This window comes from Aquarana catesbeiana, linkage group LG05 (genome assembly GCF_042186555.1).
Source record: "Aquarana catesbeiana isolate 2022-GZ linkage group LG05, ASM4218655v1, whole genome shotgun sequence".
In the NCBI taxonomy this organism is placed as follows: domain Eukaryota; kingdom Metazoa; phylum Chordata; class Amphibia; order Anura; family Ranidae; genus Aquarana; species Aquarana catesbeiana.
The window spans coordinates 549,713,287-549,739,668 of NC_133328.1; the positions used below are offsets into that span (position 1 = coordinate 549,713,287).

Sequence of the window (26,382 nt, forward strand, 5' to 3'; positions counted from 1 at the left end):
AGACATACTGTGTTTAGCTAGAAAATCTTCATGTTCAAAGCAAATTTGACAAGGTGTGTTTTTAAATGTCTGTAACATTTATCTGTGTGAAAATAAAGATGTTCTCTTAATAAAGAATCATCCAAACAGCTTTTTGGCATATGATGTAAATCTGTTTTAATCTATTTTTTTCTAAACCAAAGACATGAAAACCATATGAAAAAAATATTGCATTTCAGAATTAGTTATGCATATTGATTGACTGTAGCAAAGAGCTGCTTCCCACCATAGAAAGTATTTTAAACATACAGTACATGCATGTGGATTATATTGTATGTGTTTAATGAATCAGAAAATCAAATTGGTGAAAGAAAATATTTGAAAATAAAAAAAAGCTCAGGTTCAGGAGAGGAGTGTTTTGCCACATAAAACCACCCGACGTACCTAAACACACTTAAGCACTAGGCATGTTTAGCGCTTGAGCATTTATTTTTTCTCTCCAATGAAATCAATGAATGCCAAAACGCGCCTAAATACATTTGAAAAAAATTCAGGTTTAGGCACGTTTTTAACACTACTTTCTCCGGCCAGGAAAAAGGTGTTTAGAAGAGTTGCAGTGTGAATGAGGCCTAATGCCGCGTACACACGACCAGTTTTGCTGTAGGAATAAACTCCGAAGGTTTCTCCGACGGAACTCCGACAGAATTCCGCTCAAGCAGTTTTGCATACACACGGTCACACCAAAGTCCGACCGTCCAGAACGAGGTGACGTACAACATGTACGACGGGACTAACAAAAGGAAGTTCAATAGCCAGTAGCCAATAGCTTCCGTTTCATACTTGCTTCAGAGCATGCGTAGTTTTAGCATACAGGCGAGCAGTTTTCCCGATAGGAATTGGTTCTGTCGAAAATATTTAGAACATGTTCCATTTCTAGGTCCGTCAGAATTGTCAAAAAAAAGAGTCTGATGAGGCATACACACGATCGGAATAGACGATGAAAAGCTTCAGTCGGACTTTTTCTGTCCGACATTCCGCTCGTGTGTACGCGGCATAAGAGATAAAGATTACACACATGTGACTAGTTGCTATGGTTAACTTTAATACTCTCATAGTAGTATTTAAACAGATTTAATACAAACATTTTTTAAGTGGTTCCTTAAATAAAGTTCATGATTCAATACATTTTTGTTGAACAGAATTTCAAAACAAGCAAGTAAAAGCTTACAAATGCAGACTCAAAGAATCCATATAGGCATCAAACAATACATTTATACAAAGTGTTGTGCTTGCATCAAAGTGGAGTAAATGACACAATAATATTTCAAGAGTGGGGGCATTTCAAGAAGACTTTATATAACTTGTAATGCTAAACTTGTGCTGATGTCCCTGTGACGTCTCTGTATGGACTGATAAATGGGTCAAAGAAACATATGGGGGCATGCAGCAATAAAGCAGTCACAGTGTTAAATCAAAGGAAAAAAACGAAACAAAATATAAGGATAACATTCAAACAAGAAAAAAAGTATTCTGTTTACCAGTTATATGTCAATATAAAGGTTGAAAAATTTATAAGGGATTGTCTTTAAAGTGTTTGTTAACCCAAAAAAAAAAACTTCAGATCCTGGTCCCTTAAAGCATATTAAACAGCACAGTGCTTGTGCTGTGTAATCTATCCCACTATAAACTGTAAAAAACCTGGCTGATCCTGCCACTTCCTGTATCCCCCTCTCTGCGCTGACCACAATAATCAGGGCTGCTGAGCCCTGACCACCATGGTCAGCGTACGTCCCTCTGTCATCCGCAGCTGTCCTCTCTGCTCTTCTCTCTCCCCCTCAGCCACTCCTCCCTGCCTGTCCTGTCAGATCCGTGTCTGTGTCTCTGTCTCTGCCCCCCGCTGCTATTATTAAAAATAAAAAACTTACAATGGTCATTGCCAGCCCCTCTATTATAGGCAGGCATACCACACTGTTTTTTCTAAAAACGAGGATTGTAAATACATTTTTAGCGCTATCATCAGGCAGGTCAAGTGACTGGCGGCCTCTTTACATCTCTGAGGCATGGCTTCTGCAGTAGGGGCTGAGGGGCTACGCGACCTCCCCAGGTGAATCCATGTATCAGAGCTGTAAAGTCACGTGACTGGCCTGAAGATCGCCCTAAAGAGGTATTTACAATCCTCATTCTTATAAAAGACTTACACAGTGCGGTATGCCTGCCTATAATAGAGGGGCTGGCAGTGAGTTATAGTTTAGAATTAACAAACACTTTAAGGTACAATTGGGTCCAAGCTATCCATTTAGATTGAAAGGATGCCAGGGAACTAAAATAAAGTTTAGAGCATGATTCATTTATAGTAGCTGCTTATTTATTTAAATCTACAAAGCAGATCTACAAGAGGGACAGTTGTGGAGGAAAAAGTTACAGAGGGATTTGAATTCGAAACAGGAACATTTTTATGAATTCTACAAATTCTTATTTATTTAATTTAATTAATATGTAATACATGTATGTACGAGTTCTAATAAATCCAGAGAAGATTACATTTTAATTATGCTATCCCTATTGTCTTATATTTAATGTAAAAATAATATCTCTCTTAAATTTTGTTCTGCTACAGCTAAAAGATGGTCATGTCATTTATTGACTATAGCTTGTAATAGACAAAAATATAAAATATACCTCCAGACAAAGTGAAAGTCCATTCATTCAGCCTGTTAATAATGCTTGTATTTTACCATATATGGTACCCTATGCTCTCTCGATCTTTCCTTTTCCTGCAATGCCTTCTGCCACCATCTATAACTATTCACTGGTAATGTTGAATTTATTATCTATTTGTTATTGTTTTTTTCTAAGTTCTAAGTAAAAGATCTTAGTAAATACACACTATTTGACCAAAAGTTGATAAACACCTGACCATCACATCTACTACATGGCCAAAGGATGTTGACACCCCTCCAAATTGTTATGCCCAGGTGTTTCCATTGAAGGTTACTGCTACAGAATACAAGGATATTTAGTACAACCGTGTGCCATCAGCTTGGGGAAGGCCCTTTTCTGTTCTTGTATGACCATGCCCTTTTCACAAATCCATGTCCAAAATATGGTGTGATGAGTTTGGTGTGGAGGAACAGGAATGGTCTGCACAGAGCCCTGACCTCAACCCTCTTGGAATGCTGAGTCAGGTCTACTTGTTCAACACCAGTACCTGGCTTCACAAATGTTCTTTAGAGTGAATGGACACAAATTGTCGCATATACGCCCCAAAATCTTGTGGATTGCTGTCCCAGAAGAATAGAACCTGGGATAGCTTCAAACGGGACGGGGGCAACTCCATATTAATACCCATTGATTCAGAGTGGGATGTCCAACAGGCTCATATGGTTGTGATGGTCAGCTGTTCACAAAGTTTTGGACATATTGTGTACTTCAGGAACATATTTGAAGGTGGCACAGAAGGTGCAGTTGTCGGCATGATGGAAGAGAGCTTAACCATGGCCACTACCTCCCTTTATAACAGGTAAAAGCTCACACTACATTTTCTGCCAAATAAAGCAGAATATATTTTTTCTTCACATCCCCCTTCTGTTCTTCAATTTGTAGTCTGTACCATGTTAAGATTTTAACATGTATAATTGTAATGCATTATACTAACAGGTAACACCAGAGGAGGACAGTTAAATGGTTTGCTTAAGCAATTAAGGGCAACTAGAGTACCATGAGGCTCTTTACTCAAAGGAATATTAGATAAGCTTTGTTCTGTGTCCTTGTCGATATGATAACACAAAAATTACATGTTTCCAGCATTTAAGAAGATATAATTCAGACATCTAGCCGCCCTGAACTATCTTAAAGTGCTCTCAGCTTCTGTTAATGCACAATGACTACACGTATCATTATACCATATATGTCACCGAATACACCTACTGCTGCTTAATTCAGGTTCAGGTTTCATTTGATTTACTGATAGGCTGTATTTAACTTAATCGCTTTCTCTGCCAGCAAGTTTATTACAGCAGAGCGAAGAGCAAAGATCTGCCTCCTAAATGATGTCTGTACCTTGCAGGCTGATGCGGGTTTAATAATCAGATTCATGTTTTCATCACCAAGAGCATTTTGTGAAAATAATGAGTTCCTGCAGTTCTAGCTAAGCCTGGTTCCTCACATTTTATAAAACATGAAACGTTGCAAGTGACATATCTGGGTTAACCTGAGGGATTGCTTGCATAGCTTCTGCTCTGTGTGTGCGCCCTAAAATACATTCCCCAGGTAATTATGATTTCAGAACGGCAGTAGGGGGGCTATGTATTGCAGTAATTGCAAATAGAAAAACATTTTTACTATTTTAATACAGAATATTTTTCATATTTAATGGTCATTTAAGAACGTAAGAAACATTTTTTATTTAAATATATTTGATTAGCACTGACCTTTTTTTCCTTCTAATCGGAGATTATCTAGTATGCAAAATAGTGGATCTCCAAAACATGACACCCTTAAAAACTGTGCTCACAGCGCAGGCACGCTACTGCCTGGCAGTACCACTCAGACACACATAATGGGGCAGAAAAAGCTGCTCCTGCACCATGGGAGCTGGGTTTTGTCATTAGTTTAGATGAGCACCAATTCTTTGTCTCCTCTGATTGTCTTTATGTTTATGGTAGACATAGTATAGTACTAAATATAAATATGTATGAAATCCCTGAAACTCTATATATCCTGGTATGCTACCTTTTCCAGTGTTCATAAGTGTTAGCATTCTGGATCAATACAAAGATTACCAAGAAATGTGAACATCTCTAATACTGACGTATTCGCATCATTCTTGATTGTTTTTATGCCACTAGACAAAATTTCTAAGCATGCAGCATTACTTTGTCTTGGTTCAGATCAATGAAACTGTGATACTGAAAGATGAAAAGGAGGCAGGCCGTGTACAGGAGCATAGAAATCTACATAGAGCTCTGTAGAACAATGTGCATTTTCTTTTTCAGTTTACAAAAGCGGCTGTGGTTAGCAAGTAATATTGGGCCCAGAGGAAGGGGCAGGCTAGCATTTCACCCCAAGGCTGAGTCCATGGCTAAAATGGGTGGGACCTAGAAAGAATATTGGGCACCAGTCACATTTGTCTTTTTAAAGTTTAATTGCAGAACAGTTAAGTAGGTGAGGGTTAGGGGTCCCAGATACTGTAGCAGATCACTTACAGACTCTCCAGATCAATGTCCAGCTTCACAGTGTCAAAACCTTAAGGCTCAGTTCACACCGATGAAGTTTGCTTTTGATCGTTTCTTGCATTGCTTTTTTGCTGTGCGTTTTGCGATTTTACCATGATTTGCAATTTTTATGCCCTTTTACTTTTGGCCAATTTGTTGTTGGGCAGATTAAAACAAGCAAATTGCGGCAAAATTGCAGCAAAAACTCAGTACATGCTTTTATGCAGCTTCTCCTATGAAGTTTATTGAACCAAAAAAGCACTGTTTTGCGATGATCCTTTCCCAAAACGCAGCAGCTGAAAAAAGCATACATGAACGTGTACCATAGGAGACCATGTTAATTGAACTGTAGTGTGTTTCTGCAGAAAGCACCAAAAAATAGGTGTGAACCAGCCCTTAATCTGACCCAGCAACACTGTAAGTATGTTCCCTAATTTTAGTGCATCCTCCAAGTGAGTCACCAGGCCCTTCTGAGAGACCAGCCTTTTTCTTGACTCTCTCCAGCAAGGGGTCTCCCCTGATTCTCCTCCTTGGCACAGCCTCCTCCAGACCAGGCAGGAACAGCTTCAGGACCACTTCAGCCCACATAAGGCCCCAAAACTTGCTATTGGCCTAACAGTAGAGCTCTACCCAGGAGCACCTCCCTAGGCCTCAGCCCAGGGGAAGAGAGAGAGCACATGGCCTGTCCCAAATATGTATATTCTCCCCCAGAATGCATCAGTGGCATAAACCTCCTTCTAGATTGGCTGAAGAAAATATAAACGTTAATATAACTTTTGTTTGTGAAATCTCATGCTATATCCAGTGATACTAGTGAAATTTACTGGCAACAGTGAGAAATCACAAGGCACCTTAAGACCCCTTTCACACTGGATGCCCTTTTCAGGCACTTTAGCGCTAAAAATAGTGCCTGTAAAGTGCCTGAAAAATGTCTTATCTGCAGTCCCAGTGTGAAAGCCCGAGTGCTTTCACAATGGAGCGGTGTGCCAGCAGGATGTTAAAAAAAGTCCTGAGAGCAGCATCTTTGGGACACTTTAGGAGCAGTGTATACACTGCTCCTAAAGTGCCCCTGCCCATTGAAATCAAAGGGCAGCGCTGCCGAGGCGCCTGTAAAGTGCATCGGCAGCGGCGCTTTGCGGGCGCTTTTGCCCCTTTATTCGGCCGCTAGCAGGGTTAAAAGCGCCCTGTAAGCGGCTGAAAAGCACCTCTAAAACAACTGTAAAGTGCCGCTAAAACGAACAGCACTTTACCGCTAATGCAGCCACACTGCCAATGTGAAAGGGCTCTAGAGTGATTGTAAAGGCTCATTTTTTTTCCTATAAAAATAATAAACATGTTATACTTAGCTGCTCTGTTGCAGTGGATTTGCACAGGGCAGCCTGGATCCTCGTCTTCTCGGGTGCTTCTTCTGTAATCCTGGTCCCTCCCTCCTGTTCAGTGCCCCCACAGCAAGCAGCTTGCTATGGGGGCACCCAAGCTGAGTCACAGCTCTCTGTGTCCATTCAGACATGGACCCCCAACCCAGCCCCACCCCCTCTATAACCTGATTAGCTAGCTGACTTTGATTGACAGCGCCAGAGCCATTGACTCCACTGCTGTGTCTCAGCCAATCAGGAAGGAGAATCTCGGATGACTGAAACATTCATGGACATGGCTGGAACTAGAGAGAGGTAAGTGTTAGGGGGGCTGATAGGAGCTGGTGCACACAGAAGGCTTTTTATCTTAATGCATAGAATGCATTAACATAAAAAACATTATGCTTTTACAACCCCTTTAGGGGAAAAACGGGTGAAAAACAAAATCAGTCTAAGTTAACTACAGCCCAGCCAAAAACTAAAATGACATAGTAACCCCTGTTAAAGACAAGGAGCCCATTAATCGTGCCAACTTATTGCTAGCCCCACAAATCACATACTATTTGAGTACCCCCTTGATTAAAACATTGTTTTATACAATGTCAACACACACAGGATGAAAATGATATATCCAATATGACCATAATCAAGAAGGCTTGTATTTAAAAATATGAGATCACCCCAGACACAAGAGTTTGATTGGACAAATCTATATATTACAATAGATTATATCAAGTGCAATCACAAACAAAAAGCTCACACACAGTAAGGCATTTTATTCCGTTTCTTTAAAAATGTATGTATTAAAAATGGCAAGCTATAGTGGGACTTTAAAAGTACTTTTAGGATTTTAGACCAATGTATTCATTCATGTCCTATAGACGCACAGTCTACAAAACATGTTGATAAAGAGACCTCCTCCCACCATTTATTCATCACTATTGTTTCTCTTCTGATATATTATAAAGATGGTTGTTGATTCAGGTTACTTTTAAATCCAATAAAAGCATGATATGTGTCTAGTGGCTGAGCAAAGGTAGGTTAAAAACAGTGTAACTAACCATCTTTTATGGTTTTTATGGAAATATTAGAATAACCTCAGTACATTTTAATAGTACATTATTTTCTGATATTTGATATGATACCATTAATGTCCTCGTATAGTATGTAATTTTGAATACAATTGGTGTGGTATATTGATATCTCACAAATATTTTAAATCATCTAATCCACACATATTCTAGCTATTTTGCAATTTTTTTCATGTACACAATCTTTATATTACAATTAAACATTTAATACATGACAAAGGATTTCCAAGGCACTGTGAGATAGGTAAAGAGACTCCACAGCAGTAATTGCCTGTCTTAAGGCTTAAGGCTGGCTTTGTCTTATTGAAACCTCAGACACGACTACCACTACTCTGAGTAATTCACTTGTAGATGTAAATTGCAGTATGTGCAATTATATTGTACTGAAAACAACAGATTTTACTAATGAAAAAGGGGCTTGGAAACCCTGTGAGAAAGTGCCAAGATCTCTGCCTTATACAGTGGGGACGGAAAGTATTCAGACCCCCTTAAATTTTTCACTCTTTGTTATATTGCAGCCATTTGCTAAAATCATTTAAGTTCATTTTTTCCCTCATTAATGTACACACAGCACCCCATATTGACAGAAAAAACACATAATTGTTGACATTTCTGCAGATTTATTAAAAAAGAAAAACTGAAATATCATATGGTCCTAAGTATTCAGACCCTTTGCTGTGACACTCATATATTTAACTCGGGTGCTGTCCATTTCTTCTGACCATCCTTAAGATGGTTCTACACCTTCATTTGAGTCCAGCTGTGTCTGATTATACTGATTGGACTTGATTAGGAAAGCCACACACCTGTCAATATAAGACCTTACAGCTCACAGTGCATGTCAGAGCAAATGAGAATCATGAGGTCAAAGGAACTGCCTTAAGAGCTCAGAGACAGAATTGTGGCAAGGCACAGATCTGGCCACGGTTACAAAAAATGTATGCTGCACGTAAGGTTCCTAAGAGCACAGTGGCCTCCATAATCCTTAAATGGAAGACATTTGGGACGACCAGAACCCTTTCTAGAGCTGGCCGTCCGGCCAAACTGAGCTATGGGGGGACAGGAGCCTTGGTGAGAGAGGCAAAGAAGAACCCAAAGATTACTGTGGCTGAGCTCCAGAGATGCAGTCGGGAGATGGGAGAAAGTTATAGAAAGTCAACCATCACTGCAGCCCTCCACCAGTTGGGGCTTTATGGCAGAGTGGCCCGATGGAAGCCTCTCCTCAGTGCAAGACACATGGAGTTTGCTAAAAAACACCTGAAGGACTCCAAGATGGTGAGAAATAAGATTCTCTGGTCTGATGAGACCAAGATAGAACTTTTTGGCCTTAATTCTAAGCGGTATGTGTGGAGAAAACCAGGCACTGCTCATCACCTGTCCAATACAGTCCCAACAGTGAAGCATGGTGGTGGCAGCATCATGCTGTGGGAGTGTTTTTCATCTGTAGGGACAGGGTGACTGGTTGCAATCGAGGGAAAGATGAATGCGGCCAAGTACAGGGGTATCCTGGACAAAAACCTTCTTCAGAGTGCTCAGGACCTCAGACTTGGCCGAAGGTGTACCTTCCAACAAGACAATGACCCTAAGCACACAGCTAAAATAACGAAGGGGTGGCTTCACAACAACTCCGTGACTGTTCTTGAATGGCCCAGCCAGAGCCCTGACTTAAACCCAATTGAGCATCTCTGGAGAGACCTAAAAATGGCTGTCCACCAACGTTTACCATCCAACCTGACAGAACTGGAGAGGATCTGCAAGGAGGAATGGCAGAGGATTCCCAAATCCAGGTGTGAAAAACTTGTTGCATCTTTCCCAAAAAGACTCATGGCTGTATTAGATCAAAAGGGTGCTTCTACTAAATACTGAGCAAAGGGTCTGAATACTTAGGACCATGTGATATTTCAGTTTTTCTTTTTTAATAAATCTGCAAAAATGTCAACAATTCTGTGTTTTTCTGTCAATATGGGGTGCTGTGTGTACATTAATGAGGGAAAAAAATGAACTTAAATGATTTTAGCAAATGGCTGCAATATAACAAAGAGTGAAAAATTTAAGGGGGTCTGAATACTTTCCGTTCCCACTGTATATTCAAATTAACAACATTAAAGCTGAAATGTAAGTACCTGCTTATAACAGTAACTTTATATGTGCATTAATATGCTGTGCAAAATAAGTTAAAAGTGTCCCACTGTGCAAGTGCTGAAACACAATATATGATGTGTTACAAAAGTGTTCAAATCTCAATTAGCGTCAATTAGAAAAATCAATCAATAGGCAAATAGTCAATTGGCAAAATCAATCAATAGGCAAATAGTCAATTGGCAAAACTGATCACTCAAACACTCTCAAATTTATAAAGTCCACAGTCCAAAATGAAAATGTACATTCATTTATTTTTATTTTTTTTGTAGCAGTGTAACTTGGACCAATGTATGCATATCTTATACCTGAAAAATCCCTGACTAAGCGGCAATCCACTGTAGTAATCACTGCTATTACAGTGATAACAACAATCCTCGGGGTCCCGTGCCAAGAGGCTGCAAACCTGCATAGTATCTAAAGGGGGTTACTCACTTCGTACTGCCGAAATTCAGAGAAAGCTTTGCATTTTTTCAATTGATACAATGTGTGCTCTGATTAAACAACATAGAGATTGTCATATTACTTCCCTGCCTCTCCACCTTGTCATTAAAAAATACAAGGCTTTTTCTGAATGTCAGCACTACCAAGCAAACAACCTCCTGTGATTACTGTACAGCATTACAACCACTTTACACTGAACTTGATAAAGTGCTGCTATCCCTGTAGGATAGCAGGGATTGGTCCGGTGTGAGATATGTATACTTACAGTATGTTGGTCCAAGCTGGACCAACGTAACTATGCAAACAAAAAAATCTACTTAAAGTGTTACTAATCCCACAACAGTAAAATCTGTCTGTTTATGCAGAATAGCATGCTTATACACTCTCTGTGGAACTTAAGGGGTTAATCCTCTGTATTGTGTAAAAAGGCTCTTTGATCTTGTCTTCTCTGATCCTCCCCCTCCCGCACCGTCTCTCTGGGCAAGGCCAGATAATACACAGAGTGTTCCCCCTGCACATGGTCAGTTTGGTCACTATTGCTTTAGAGACTAGTTTAGTTTAGAGTAGCTAGTCAGGTCACATGGTATTGCCAGCACACATGTGGGCGTGTACACAGATCCTAAATGACAGCCCAGTCCCTCCCTCCTCCTCCATGCCCAGTAACTAAAAAAGAACACATTGGGTGGGATGTCACATCTTGATTGATGGATGATCCGCCTCCCATAACATCATGAAGACACACAGGCTGTAGTGGAAATCTCCTCCTACTTGAACACTCAGAACTCAGGCGGATCCTGCAGTTTATCATGTGACCGTGGTATACAGGTCAGCCAAAAAGGTATATAGTGGCAGTATTTAATGTAAAAAGATTTATAAGCTGTGGGCACTGCGGGGGGGGGGGCAGATTAACTATTTTCGAATAACTGGGTTTAGTAACACTTTAAACTTCAACTTTAATACTAAGATATGTTTTAATATATTGCTCAAAATCTATATTGTAATGAACATAACATAACTAAAGTCTCTATCCTGTGTATCACCTTTGCTATTCTGTGTGATTTTCTACCATGCTAGATAAATACAAAGATTCAGAGGAGTGTGAACAATCTATGTACTGACACAATACACACCCGCTCTGCTTTTGATCATTTTCACATCACCAGACAAAATTTCCCAGCATGCACCATTTACTGTTAATTGCCTCTGTTTATATTGCCGCTTAGCGCAACAGATCTTCTATATACTGGAAAGTGAATTTAACTTGTAGCTTTTCTCATGAAATGGATGAGTGATAGTAATTGTGGATTGCCATTTAGTTTCTTGTCCAGGAGTAGTACTCGTAATCATCGGTGGAAAGTGGACAATTTTTCCAAACTTGATTTTGATGCAAATTTTTCCTCCTTTGCCAGAATTCTGCCAAAATTTCTTTTAAATTCATCTCTAATTTTGCCATGTGGCACTATACTTCTTTAAATCTAGAAGGACAGAGTTCCTGCAATTCAAAAGAAAACACCAGATTTCGCTCATTTCTGCTATTAATAGATTCTGCGTGGCATTTCTTCTTCAATCATTACCAGTATAGTGTATGTGGTTAGAGTTGGAGTCTAGACATGGTAAAGACATGGAAATTATCTGTACAATATTGCCTTCAGCTGTTCCTGGCTGTAGTATGAATGTTATGAGATGCTGAAATTTTTTTTTTTTTTTTGCCTTATCTGAACTGTGGCATTGCAGGATTTATGAAGGTAAATTCACGATAGAGTTGACTTTGTGAGAATGTTGTATGTGGAAATTGTGCTGCACCATATGGATGTCACTAGGTGTTCGGTCACGCTGTGATAAGTATGTGGATTGGTTTTTACCTTCTGTCACTCCAGCATTCTATTCTGTGGTTCAGCAGTGAAGACCTTACATAATCTGACTTTTTTTTATTAAAAGTTTATTACGTTTTTACATGATAACTGGAACAAGTGATAAACAAGCAAACACTGAGAAGAGATTACAGCCATATCGCCCACAGCAGGAAGAAATCACACTGAACTAATTATTGTTTAATAAGAATCTTATGAATTCTAAATATAATTTATTATAGCAGACGTAAGCTGTTAGGTTAGGTTTGCTTTTATCATAAATTTATTAGGAAAGGTGGTAATGTGGAAAGTAGATAAAGCATTCCGAACAGTTAAAAAAAAAAAAAAAAGCAAGGCTTGCAGCGTTCTGGTTCTAAATTGGAAGCTGCAGTGCCCTGGGGAGCTGAGGCTTTGCTGGAAGCAAAGGAAGACATTACCCATTTAATTAAAGTGAACCTAAATTTACACTTTAAATGTGCTTTAATGACTTGAGCTCCGGAAGGTTTTACCCCCTTCATGATCAGGCCATTTTTTGCTATTCGCCACTGAGCTATTTTAACTGGCAATTGTGCCGTCATTCAAAGCTGTAGCCAAACACATATTTTCACACAAATAGAGCTTTCTTTTGGTGTTATTTGATCGTCACTGGGGTTTTTTTTATTGTATAAAAAAAATATTTTCTACCTATCCAATTAAAATAAATAAATTAAGTTTCTGCATAAATTTAGGCCAAAATTTATTCTGCTACAAGTCTTTGGTAAGAAAAAAAAATGCCAATAAGTGTATATTGATTGGTTTGTGCAAAAGTTTTAGCACCTACAAACTTTGGTTTAGATACTGGAATATTTATTTATTTATTATTATTTATTTATTTATTATACTAGTAATGGAGGTGACCAGTGACTTAAAGAGGCGGGAAATCTGATACTTACTGCCACTTTGTGGCAACTGACTAACTGCCACTGACATCTCCAGTGATACTAATACAGTGGTCGGTGCTAATACTATACACTATCACTGTACTAATGACACTGGCTGGAAAGGGGTTAACATCTAAGGCGATCAAAAGGTTAACTGTGTGCCTAACAATCGTTCATGTCTGTACTGAGTGCTGTTTTTATTAAGCAATGTGGCAGTTTTTACTCCCTGCTTAGCAGGGAAAAAAAAAACAGTACATCGCTGCTGTCTGTAGAATAAAGAACATATGGCTCTCTTCGGTCATTCGCTCAGCCTATCAGCAGGTGCCAGCCATAAATCATTGCCCAGGACGCGCTAATCGGCTTGTGGTGCAGCGAATGGCAGCTCAAGCTTCTAGGTGCACACGCAGACCCGGAAGAAAGCTGCAACGTACACATACTTGATTGTGCCTGTATGAGCCAACCTGCTGCAGTAAATGTACATTTTTATTTATTTACTTGGCAGAAGCAATAGAATAGTAAAGCCTTCTTAAGGCAGAAGAAAATCACGTGTTTTGTTACATCACATAGCCGAAAAATAAGAGGATTTGCGGGCAGTAGCATGCAAATCATTGTTTTATGCCCCAGTGGCCAGATGCACATCTAGAACTGATCATGTATATTGCAAATCTAACTTAACATTATAAAGCCATTAAAGTGGTATTAAACCCAAATGCAAACATTTAATATATATTTAATATATATTTGTTTTCAGGCTCTTTCTTTTATTTTCACCTGGTGATCTGTTATTTTTCAACAGAACAAGCTGTCCTGCAGTTGTAGCAGTTACAGGTTTGGGATAAACCATTTACTACTGACAAGGGTGCTTGCAATGGTCAGCTTTTATTTATTTATGTATTTATGTAAAACCGTTATCACAAAAGGAAAAAAAAACAGTTTGCTGGAACTGCTTATAAATTGTGAGCTGGAGTTTGGCTTCAATTTGTTAGTGTTTCTAAATCTGCTAGTGCATCTAACACTCCCCTCCCTCCAGATTAATAATGCTACCGTCCAAAGGTGCCTCCTGAGCACCTTCATCTAGAATGTAGACATTCTAATACAGGAGGTGCGTTACTTGCCAAATCACCAGGTGAAAAAAGAGGAGGGAAAAAACCTAAAAAAAAGAAAACAAATGCACCCACCGCATCTAATGATTTGAAAGCCACAATATATTAAATTTTTGGTTTCAGGTTTGAGGGCGGGTTCACACTGGTAGGACACGACTGTTGTACGGCTGCCATCCTACTTTGCCCTGCAACATCAGTCCTACATCGGTCCTACTTTAGTCCTACTTCCATCTGAATTGAATGAACAAGATAAGATTATGGAAAGTGGAATAATACTGCGCAAATTAATATCAAATAGTGAGATATACTAACGGGAACCAGAAGCTACACAAGAATGTGACAAATATTCAAATACGGAAGTATATAAAAATGTAGTGCTAAAACAAATAATACAGTGACAAGTGCATACACAAATGATGAACAATCTAATAATCATTAAGTGAAAAAATGAATACTGAAGACCAACATAGTGAATAAAGTAAAATAAGAATGAGAAACATATTATGTGAGTCCCATAACACAAATCAAATCCTGTAAAGGAAAAATATAAAAGTCCACAACAATAAAGTGATGATCTTTCAACGTGAAAAGATGTGATATGGAACATCAAAGATGGTGAATCCTTAAGGTGGGTAGGATTAAACACTCTTACCGGAACAAGTGGACCCGGATGTCAGCGACACCGAATCATGAAAGCCTGGATATCTAGATAAGTGGCTCTCCTGAATGGATGCGAGGACCCAGGATCTCCGATGGTATCCCCAAACAACCTCGTAGGTATTGACTGGACTGGAGGGGCAGCTATCCAATAGGAACACCAGGACAACTATCATCCAAACACAGTATGTAGGAAAAAAGAGAAGGAGGGCTCCGATAGTGCAGGTCAAAAAAGTAGGTTTATTAAAACCGACATACATGAAATTAAAAAGTAATCACGGTGAATAAAAAGCAATGTGGGGAGCGATGAGCCTTTTCCGACGCGTTTCGTCCTAATGGGACATCTACAGGGGCAGACAAGGATCCGACTTTGATCCGACTTCAATGATATTCAATAGGCTGAAGTATGACCAAAGTCGGACCAAAGTAGTGCAGGAACCTTTATTCAAAGTTGGACCGACTTGTGTCGGACCAGTTAAGACAATTCTTATAGGGAATCATTGATTTACACACGCCATGCAACATGAGCTCCCAAAGTTGGAGCGTATGTCGTACAAGTGTGAACCCGGCCTAATACTGCTTTTATTCCAAACTACTTACAGCTGTTGTAGACTTTTTGGTTGCCATCTGTGCAATGTTTGGAAACCATGGCTTCTATGGAGCAGGACTTGGGACCCAATGAGAGAGTGTTACCAACAGGCTTGAGGTGAGTAGAACAACCAAAAAGCCCTTTTTGAGGAGGACTTTTTGATTGCATTGGTCTCTTCTCACCATAACTATATGGTTATACTGGAGTACACAGAATATGGTGCAGCTGCGCATAGTAACCAATCAGCTTCTAACTTCAGCTTGTTCAATTAAGCTTTGACAGTATAAGAAGGGAGGACCCCCACCATGCCATCATCCATACTCATAAATAAAGGATTGAGGCAGAAAAACTTTCTCAAAGAAAAGGAGGACTTTGTGGGCACAACATGAGGCACAGCAGTATATAAAATATAAAAGTCTTTATTACAAAAATTTACAAAAAACGTTATAGAAAAATAGACACGAATTAAAACATACAACAACACCCTCAACTGGACAAGGTCAATAGATACCCAACTATCAAACAAGGAGGCATGGATTTTATCAAATAGTATTATAGAATAATCCATTGTTAATGTATATGTGTATCAAAAGAAGGTGTCCATGAATTCCTCTAAGCTTGTATAGTCAACGCGTTTCACATTAAATTGCTTCCTCAGGACAAAACTGGGTAGGTGCTGATTGACCCTGAACATCAAGTATTGGGTAACATCACACAAGATGATTTAAAGGGTAAAAACATGTTCCCCCAACGGGCTAGAGATTCAAAAAGCTGTCGACATTTGCAAACCCAAATGAGGTCCCCAACTTTTAGTGGATTCCACTCTCTGATGACCAATACGAAGATAAGTTCTAGTCAGAGTAAAATGGTGTGGATAGAGTAGGGCTCAAGGTAGCGACTTAAAAATAAATGACTTGAACCAGTCGGTTCAAATCATAAACAAAAACAGCCTTCAAAATGTCCCCTTTACACACCTTTTAGGTGTAATTAGTTAGGTCCCAGATGCAGCCTTATTTCTAATGTGTTCAGAATCCCCCACTTGGAGGCTCACCAATGGAGCCAACACACGACCTGGTAGGGTGGAGGAATCTTTTAATTCCACTAGTATAAGTTTGCCCGTCAGCTCTTTGACAGTAAACCCTCGTTCACATTTAAGCAATTTGTCATGCAATTTGACAGGTCAAATTGCATGACAAGTTGCAACCTCCTGACGGCAATGGCACCATTCCAATCAGTTCAACGCTGACTTTGCGGCGCCACACCGATTTGCAAAAGTAGTTCCTGTACTACTTTTGCCCATTTCAGGTGCGACTTTAATAGATATCTGTGCATGAAGCTGCACAGATGTCTTTCAAGTCACACCCAAAGTCACGGCATTGAAATTGCACAATTTCCGATGAAGTTGCACGATTTCAAAGCCGTGTTCAGTGTGAACGAGGGCTAAAACCCAGAAGTTGATTGGTTACTATGCACAGCTGCATTAGAATCTGTGTGTACCAATTTTAGTAAATCTCCCCCACTGTCTCTTTTCAGTAGAAGAAAAGCTCACATACAAAGTAGTAGCTTTTCGGTACTTTACCTCTTCACAAAAATATTTGACTATGTCTTGCACTACATTATGATGACTGACACTGCGGCTTATGCACTGGATTAGGGGAGCTAGACAATTGGGTTGATATATAAAAATAGAGTGCATTCACTTTGCAATGTTAGTTTTTCACTTTGTAAAGACATTTTCACTTAGTTTAGTGAACGTGGATAAAATTCACTTTGAAAAAAATACCCAATCACATGCAAAGAAATTTTAGAAAAACACATTTCTGCCTCCACATTTGCCTTTAGTAAATCAAATTCACTGTCTCTGGTGTGGACACTTAAAACTATGACATGCTTAGGAAGGAAAGTGACTATGCTTGGGAAGACAATCTTAAATGTCTACAAATCTGCTGGTTGTTAAATGCATAAGAACACAAATGTTTTTATAGATGTTGCTGAAGGTGATGATGTCAGGAGTCAGGACCACTTTCTGCATCATTACACTGTGAGTGAGGGGTAAAGTGATAAAACCCCCTCAAGGAGAGGGTTCCGTGATCCATGATGCCCTGCATCCACATAATCTCCTCTGTACCAGTCTTAGCCAAGCAACATTCAACCAAGAAAACGTGAATTCTGGTGGCAAAAAGGTATTGCTTTGGGGAGTGGGGAACAACAGTGTTGGATTGAAGATAAGGGTTGCAACCAGCGTTGTTTTTCTATTTTACACACCTGCTGGCTGACTATTTTTTATTAATTGCCCAGAGTTGGACTTTAAATGTATAGCCTGATGGGGCAAATTTGTCTTCTCCACAAATGTCAAAAACATAAAACACTAAAATAGAGAATTACATGCTGTATAAATACGTTTGGACACTTTTATTTCTTATTGTAAAATGTTATTTTAGCTGATCGTATAAGACTGACAAGGATGGATTAATTAGTAATGAAACAATCTGTCAGTATATAAGAAGTAAGAGCGAGGCATACAGATGGAGCCCAGGATAATGTTACTTTTGGATCGATGGTGATAAAAAAAAAACATCCTTTGCCGTGTTGTGCCAAACACTTCACCAGTGTGTACGCCATCTGTCTGCAGCTAACAGTTCAGATCATAACGCCGAGCTCATTAATACATGCACTCATTACTATACAGTCATCTTCTGATGCTCTCTGCCAACATTAGGTTTATATTTAGATTGTAGGGTATTCACAAGATATTCTTTTCATTAAATTTGATTTTTTTGTCATTTTGCTGAGACAGACATAATAAAATAATATAATTGTTTGAATAATAATACATTTTATATGCACTTGTGTATGCAAGGAAAAACTTTAATACTTTGTCACCCCACAACGGATAGATTTATGTGACTGCCATCAGATTGAATCAATAATTTACTGGTAGATCATTTTTAGAAAAAGAATAAATTGTAATTTAGTTGAACATATGTATGGAGGGCCCCAAAAACTTCACAATAAATCATACGATAACATTAAAACAGATAAAATGATCAAACTTCAAAATATCGTGGGTTCGGAGCTTTAACACAAGGGTAAGGATCATTGTATTCAGCCATGTAAGATAATTTTCAAACCTCACTGGTGCTCAAATAAAAATATATGTCATTTTTTGGGAAAATAATGATCTATATCCTGGTGCATTGGCTTTATGAATTAAGCCTAATGCACCTTACTTGAAAATGTAATATGAAGTAACTCACTATTGCTTTGGACCTAATCTCTGACCTATATAGACCCTCTTCTGCAATAAAAATCCTTGCTGCTCATCCCTCAGCTAAAGTGAGGGTCAATGGCACTCTGTCAGACGCCTTCCCTATCCGAAACGGAACAAGACAGGTATGCCCCCTGTCACCTATTCTCTTTGTACTTACTCTTGAACCCCTCCTCCGTAAACTTACACTTATTCCAGACATAAAGGGAATCAGGTCTCCGGAGAAGGAGTACAAATACGCTGCCTATGCAGATGACATATTGTTGTTCCTCACACAACCACTAACCACTTTACCAATACTATTATCCGAATTCAAGCACTTCCAGACCCTATCCAACTTAAAGATCAACTTCACTAAATCTTTCACCCTAAATATATCATTACCCCAAAATCAAGTAGACCAATACAAGGAAAATTTCCCTTTTCACTGGAAACATGATTCGATCACATACCTAGGAACTCAAATCCCCTCCAAAATCTCAGATTTATACGCCAAAAATTTCCTCCCCCTCCTAAATAAACTAACTTCGGATCTCAAATCCTGGAACAAACCGACTTTCTCATGGTTTGGTAGAGCGGCCTTACTGAAGATGAACGCTCTGCCAAGGGTTCTATATCTCTTACAGATACAGATCCCCCCTTCCTTCTTCAAAACCTACAGACAGATATGTTCCAGCTTCCTATGGGGAAAACACAGACATAGGATTGGTCACGTCCAACTCACCCGCCCAAAAAATCTAGGAGGCATAGGCCTTCCAAACATTCTTCATTACCACACAGCCACTCATCTGGCCAGGATAGTGGACTGGAATGTCCATACCCAACAGAAAGACTGGGTCTCGTTAGAAGCCTCCTTCATGAAATTAACCCTGAGTTCACTCCCTTGGATTTCCCCAAACCGTCTCCCCCCAGAAATTCGCTCACACCCAACGATAGGATCCACCATACAATGCTTTCACCAAGCATGTAAGAAATCATCCATATCCTCCTCCCCAGTCCATTGACTCCAATAAAGCTAAACCCCGACTTCCCTCCAGGAATGCACCACCAATACCTGTCGGACAATTGGCCGCAGGAACAAATCAGAGTCCACCAATTTTATCACCAAGGCAACTTACTCACGGCAGCTCAAATTGCCGCCCGCTTAGAAAAGACACCTATCCCTCCGTGGGTATATACACAATGATAGCCCATTACCTCAAAATCCTAGACAAAAACGGTCAATGCTCCAGACCGCTCAATCCTTTTGAATCACTATGTACCAGGACAACACCTCAATCACATCTTTTGTCCTACATACATAACCTTCTCTTCACTGATCTTAAAGCAAATGAAAGTCGGTCCTGCAGAAAATGGGAGGCAGACTTATCCATCCAAATCACGGAAGACAGATGGGAACAAATATTTCTGAATATACATAAGGGTTCAATCAATGTCACCACCCAGGAAAATGGGTTCAAAATTCAGGCTAGATGGTACCATACCCCAGTACTGTTACATAAATTTAAAGCTGCCATCCCTGAAACGTGCTGGAGATGTCATCAAGAAAGAGGTACCCTTCTTCACATTTGGTGGTCTTGCACCCCACTGCAAACCTTTTGGTCAGAGGTCCACCGCATAATCATGCAAGTTATCACTTACAAACTAAACTTCATGCCTGTCCAATTTCTTCTTCACCTCTCATCTTTGTCACACACTACCTCACAAATCTCTAATGATGCACATGATTAACGCAACAAAACAATGTATCCCCATACATTGGAATTCAAAACAAATACCCACCCTCAAAGAATGGTTCGCCAGAATAAAGAGAGTAGCAGAAATGGAACAGCTTATACATATTTCACGAGACACGCCGACAAAATTTAGTCATAAGTGGGCCTGTTGGATATATTACCAAACTTTACCTGAATACAAGGACACGCTAAACCCGCCCACCTAAAGTAGATCTAAATCTGATGGCCCAACTGTCATAAAACCCAAAATTCCCACCATTGGTTCCTCCTTCCTATATTTGGGGTTTATCCCCACGAGTACCACAAAATCCCTTCGAAACATTACAGCTAAATACCATCTACCAAGGGAAGTCAGAGACCCCCCATTCTCCCCCACTTTCCCCCCCCTTTCCCCCCCATCCTTTCTCCCTTCCTTTCCCCCCATGCTCCCCCACCCCCCCTCTGTCCCTCCTCTCCTCCTCCATTCCCTACACCCTTCATATAGACACCCACGTAGGCAAACAGTCTTCCCACTTCACATACTTATTAAATACCCAACTAGCAGAACGAACTCTAGACAAACACGAAGGTACTCGAAACGCTCAATAACCAGAACCACAGAGAGACCCAGTGAGAAATAAAAATCTCCTCCGATAGAGGTATTACTTGATTCTCACTCTTCAAGACTCGTATATCGACACTTTCATTGCAAACAGACTACATTTCCTTTAGAGAGTCAGTTATCGGACGATTAAAGCCCGATTAACGAAAAAGGGTTGGGTAGATAACCCTTTCACAATTAACCTAGTATGGAAGTGATTATCAATACTAGCTGGGATATTCTGTTATTGTTGATCTTATGACTTTGTCATTTACAATGTTTAATGCTTAATGAATGATTGCTGTTAAGACTTCATACTCATCAATAAAATACTTTGGAAAAAAAAAAAAAAAAAAGAATAAAAAAAAAATAAATCCTTGCTGCTCACCACACCATGACCCAGGACCTACCCATTAACCTTTAAGTGTGCTTCTGGTAAAAAAAAAAATAGATTCTATTAAATTGTAAGCACCTATGTGCAGGCCCTCTTAACCCTCTTGTATTTTCTTGTATTGTAACTGTACTGTCTACCTCTATATTGTAAAGCGCTGCGCAAACTGTTGGCACTATATAAATCCGGTATAGTAATAATAATAATTCATAATATTAGCTATTAGGCTAAAGGTGAGGTTTAGTGGTTAGATTAAAATTAGGAGTTTGAAGATTGGGCTCATGTTCAGGGCAAAATGGCAAGTATTAGGGCAATTCCCAACCACTGATTTTCATCTTTGTCTATCTTCACCCCTTCCTCTTAGGATGCAGTGCTTGGGTCTGAGCAACCAATTGCTATGGCCAAACAATTTCACATGAAAGAAGGGAGCAAGTTATTAATTCTCTGTAACAGATTGATGAAGGAGGGCAGGGAAGATAAGCATTTGTTGGTGGGAATGTTCTAACAAGAGAACCATGTTCCTTGAAATTGACAGATTGTCATTAACATGAACCCACCCCTAAGCTTAGCCCTTTATTTTACCATTACCTCTTAACCTCACCTTTAACCTTGGCCTAAATCAGCAGGGTGACAGATTATCTGTATGGGTTTAATTTAGGGATTAGGTTATTCATTTGAGATGTGGATCTGTGCTAATAAACAAATACTTACTGGCCTGGTAATCTTTAAAGAGCGTTGGCGTTGTTGAAAATTTAACTTTTTAATGTATGCTTCTATTGCCAAGTACACAGCAAGGGTAAATTGATGGCATCAGTGCAAAATATGCTGCAGAGAGACAGAGCAGCCAACACGTTTCTGTGCCCGAACACTGTAGAGAAATATTCAACACTGCTATGCAAAGTACAAGTTGTATTGTTTTGTAACCTTAACTTGGATGCTCACAATCTATGGATAAAATATCTTTTTTCTGATTTAGTTACTTCAAACTCAATTTAGGCAGAGTGCCTGAGTGAGCAGGATAAGAGGTGTGCAGGTGGAAAATCTGTAATATAGGGATGACACTGGAGTATATGTAATATAGGAATAGCACTGGAGTATCTGTAATATAGGACCAGCACTAGTGTCTAAAGTCTAAATGTTTTTTAACTTAATGCATTCTCTGCATTAAGGTAAAAAACACCCCATTGTCTGTTCTCCACCCAATACGTAAACACTTACCTGACTCCTCACACTGATTCAATGCTGTCCCAGCTACAGCACCGTTCTCCTCTGGATTCACAGAAGACACTGAGAGTAGCTGGAGCCATAGGCTCCTGCTGCCTGCAGTCAAACACCCGTGAGAAGGGAGTGGGGGCGTGGCTTGTAAGCACAGTGTGTGTCTGTGGATGTACACAGCGTAGATCGGGAGAGCGGCTGTCCTCAGAAGAAGAATGAGTGGACAGGGATGGTGGGGTACCACCAAAAAGGGCGTAAGGGACTGCTTTGTGCAATATCATTTCACAGAGCAGGTAAGTATGACCTCTTTTTTTATTTAAAAAAAATTACCTTTAGTTTCACTTTAAGATGGAGGAGACCTTCAATGGGGTTCAAGGTTCACTTTGTGCTGCAAAGAGAACGTTAAGGAATTGACTGTGCTGTCTGGTAGGGATGCCTGGATCATATGACTAGCAGAACAAAATACTTCAGAACACCAAACAGTTCCCATATTTGCATTTTTGCTGTGCATTTAGCTGTGTGCCTGGAAATCAGCTTTTAATATTTAGTAATTTGCTCCCTGTATTTGGATTACTGCTACATACAATATGTATAGGTCACATGACCAGGCTTCCCTCCTTGCTTTTTTGTTTGTTGTTTGCTATTCTGCCCTGTTACTGTTCACTGGCTTCAGAGTCCTCAGGTGTCTGATAGGTGGGTGGGGTTTGGTTGGTTGGGTGCCAGGGGGGCACAGTTTCCCATGTTCACCCTGGGCACTGGATGACCTTGTCCCAGGACTGACCTCCAGTATAGCAAACCACATCCATAACCTTTCCTATTACCAGGTAAATCATATCTTGAAAGTGGGCATGTTTATAGAAGCGGCAGCTCGGAATCTGTATTATGCATATCCTGCAATGATCAGAGAATTCCCCAGAAAGACAATAAAATGAGTTGGCAATAGTACATTCTGACTTTTGATCATGCTGTTTATCAAAAGAATTTATATATTCCATAGACGTTAGCTTTATATATAGTTACCAAAACCGAATACCTGGTAGCAAAATCTTTTTTGAGCAGTTAGCCAAACTAGGTTTTCCTTTAGGCACAGTAGACCTGTGTATGTTGTTGGAGGAAGAACAGAGCACAGTAATTCCAGACAGGTTAGGACCAGCAAAACAAGAAAGTGTGAAAAGAAGTGATCCCAAGGGACATCCAGTCCTACATCATTTTTTTCTATCTTCTGACTCTCCGGATTCCAGTTTAGGTTTAGAAGGAGAGAGCAGATGGCAATAAAGTAATAAGGTGTTCTCATCTTCCTTTCTTATGTCCCCAGAGACACACAGAGTGCTGCACTGCAGTATGCAACTAGAGCATCAAAACACCAGGGCCTACCAAAAGGATTTCACATAGTACATGTGTTGCAAGTCATATATTTTACACAGTAGCTATACAAAAAAAATACACTTGTCAATGCAGTTGTTTAGTAACTATCCTTGAACTCCAGGTAAACATCTGAATACAACATTGCATTTTCTCTATGGATGCTGTCATAGAATTTACATTTCTGTCCACCCAGTCCTGAGATTTGTACAGCACCTGGCAGACCACACAGACAGCCTTATGAGCTGACTTTTCTCTGTTGCAGTTAAGCAACTCAGCCTGGTCACCTCCAGACCCCCAGCTCATGACTGGGCAGTGAAGAATCAGAAACAGACTGATGGGGTCTTCCTTCTGTTCTCTTCTTTTGTCAGCATGTTCATGCAAGCATATGTGCATGCAACACACCTGATTGGCCCCAAGTGCAGCCCTACCTTTTTCCTGTAGTGCTGCTATACAGGGGATTAGAAGAGTGTACTGTAGTTTAATTCAGGTATATATAATAGTTAAATATACTTTTTAGGATGTAATAATAAATACATAAGTACATTTATTGGTATATTTATAACAGCCTGAAGCTCAGCTTCAAAGATTTGAAGCCAATAAAGTTTTTTTTTTATATTTTAATACTGTTGGACGATGGCTACTAGGGGCATAGGTGTGCGCAGCCTATTGCATTAGGGCAGTGTTTCTCAACTCCAGTCCTCAAGGCGTCCCAACAGGTCATGTTTTCAGGATTTCCCTCAGAAGAAAGAGCTGTGGTAATTCCTAAGGCAGTGAAACTGAGCAAATCACCTGTGCAAAATAATGGAAGGACTGAAAACATGCCCTGTTGGGGAGCCTTGAGGGCTGGAGTTGAAAAACACTGAATTAGGGTGTGCACCCTGAAGCTCAAAGACACACGTGTGTGTCTACATATATATGGCCTCGGCACATTGATCTCCCTGCTGGCACAGTGAAAGAGAAATGCGTAAGCACTTGTCTTATGGCAGAGCCGGTAAGAGGGAGATCTTTCCCATCTTTCCGCTGGCACACAGAGCGATAATTTTAATGCGCATGGGGGGATTAGGGTGTGCCCAGGCACAACCGGCACACCCTGTGCACATGCCTATGACTAGGTGTTTAAGCTTTTAGGTTTCAGCATTGCCACCAGTAAGGCACCTGCTCTCATGCATATATCACCAATCACTTTATGTGTTGTATGAAGTTAAAATTACATTTTGACATTTTTAAAGAATCATTGTTACATTTTTTGTTTCTCTAGCCTACAAAGAAAAAATGAAGGAGCTGTCCATGTTGTCCCTGATCTGCTCTTGTTTCAACCCTGAGCCTCGAAACCTCAATGCATACACATATGATGGTAAGTACATTAAAGTAACAATACAGTTATTCTTTTTACTTGTAGCCAATAAGGTTATGTAACTTTTCTGCAAATCATGAGTTGTAACTCTTGTGTGAGTAGGATGAGGACTGTACATTTTATAATAACACAGTTGATAATTTACTTGGGCCCTATGACATGACATAGACATAAGACACAAAGGGTTTGATTTACTAAAACTGGAGAGTGCAAAATCTGGCGCAGCTGTGCATGTTAGCCAATCAGCTTCTAACTTCAGCTTGTTTGATTGAGCTTTGACACACAAAAAAAAAAAAAAAATGGAAGCGGACTGGTTTCTATGCAGAGCTGCACCAGATTTTGCACTCTCCAGTTTTAGTAAATCAACTCCAAAGTGCCAAAAATTTAATACAGGAATAGAAAAATTGTAGCAGCGCTAAACTAAATGGACATAAATAAATTAATGATTGATAAATCAGTGAAAAAATATCAAAATTAATTAATTTTAAACAGACACAATCTTAGTGTTATGAAAAATCAGAATTGAAAATGTCCTTGGTAGGAAACAAAACGTGCTCAAAGTCCATTACCCGGCTAGGGCCTTTATCCAAGGGTGGAAGAAACCATTGCCAGCAGGATCTTAGAGATGTGTTCAACACTGGATCCCCCAATTCCCGGGTTCAGGTATGAAGTTAACTCCAGATACCATCCAGTTGTTCCCCAGAATAGAAAAGCTCACCATAGCCTAATACTGACAGATCACGGTTTATTAAAAAGTAGAATAATTTAATACAGGAGGTGTGCTACTAGCCAGATCACCAGGTGAACACAGAGGGGAAAAGCCCCCAAAAAAGAAAAGTAATGCAGCCACTACATCTGATGATTGGTAATCAGCAATATATTACATTTTTGGTTTTGGGTTTAATACAACTTTAATAAGGACGCGATTTGCAGTTCTAGACTTCTGCAGTGTCATCTGCTGGATCAATTTTGGTATCACATCTCTTCCAATCAAACATAATAATCCTGCTTTACCAAGTTCCAACTCTGCTAATAAATGCTTAAGGCATGCTAAAATGACAATCAATAATACTGTTTAGAGACCACATTAGCATGCTTTAAAGAGGAACTAAAAACAGCTGGAAGGGGTAGGC

The 26,382-nt window shown here is 39.7% G+C and overlaps 1 protein-coding gene across 1 annotated transcript in view; it reads left to right on the forward strand.

Moving 5' to 3' along the window:
- Positions 1–26,382, forward strand: part of STMN2 (stathmin 2) — a 68,361-nt gene that overhangs the window by 27,215 nt on the left and 14,764 nt on the right. Inside the window, exon 2 of the mRNA XM_073631851.1 lies at positions 25,154–25,249. Within this exon, the coding sequence (XP_073487952.1) occupies positions 25,154–25,249 (96 nt within the window). The remainder of the gene's footprint in view (positions 1–25,153; positions 25,250–26,382) is intronic.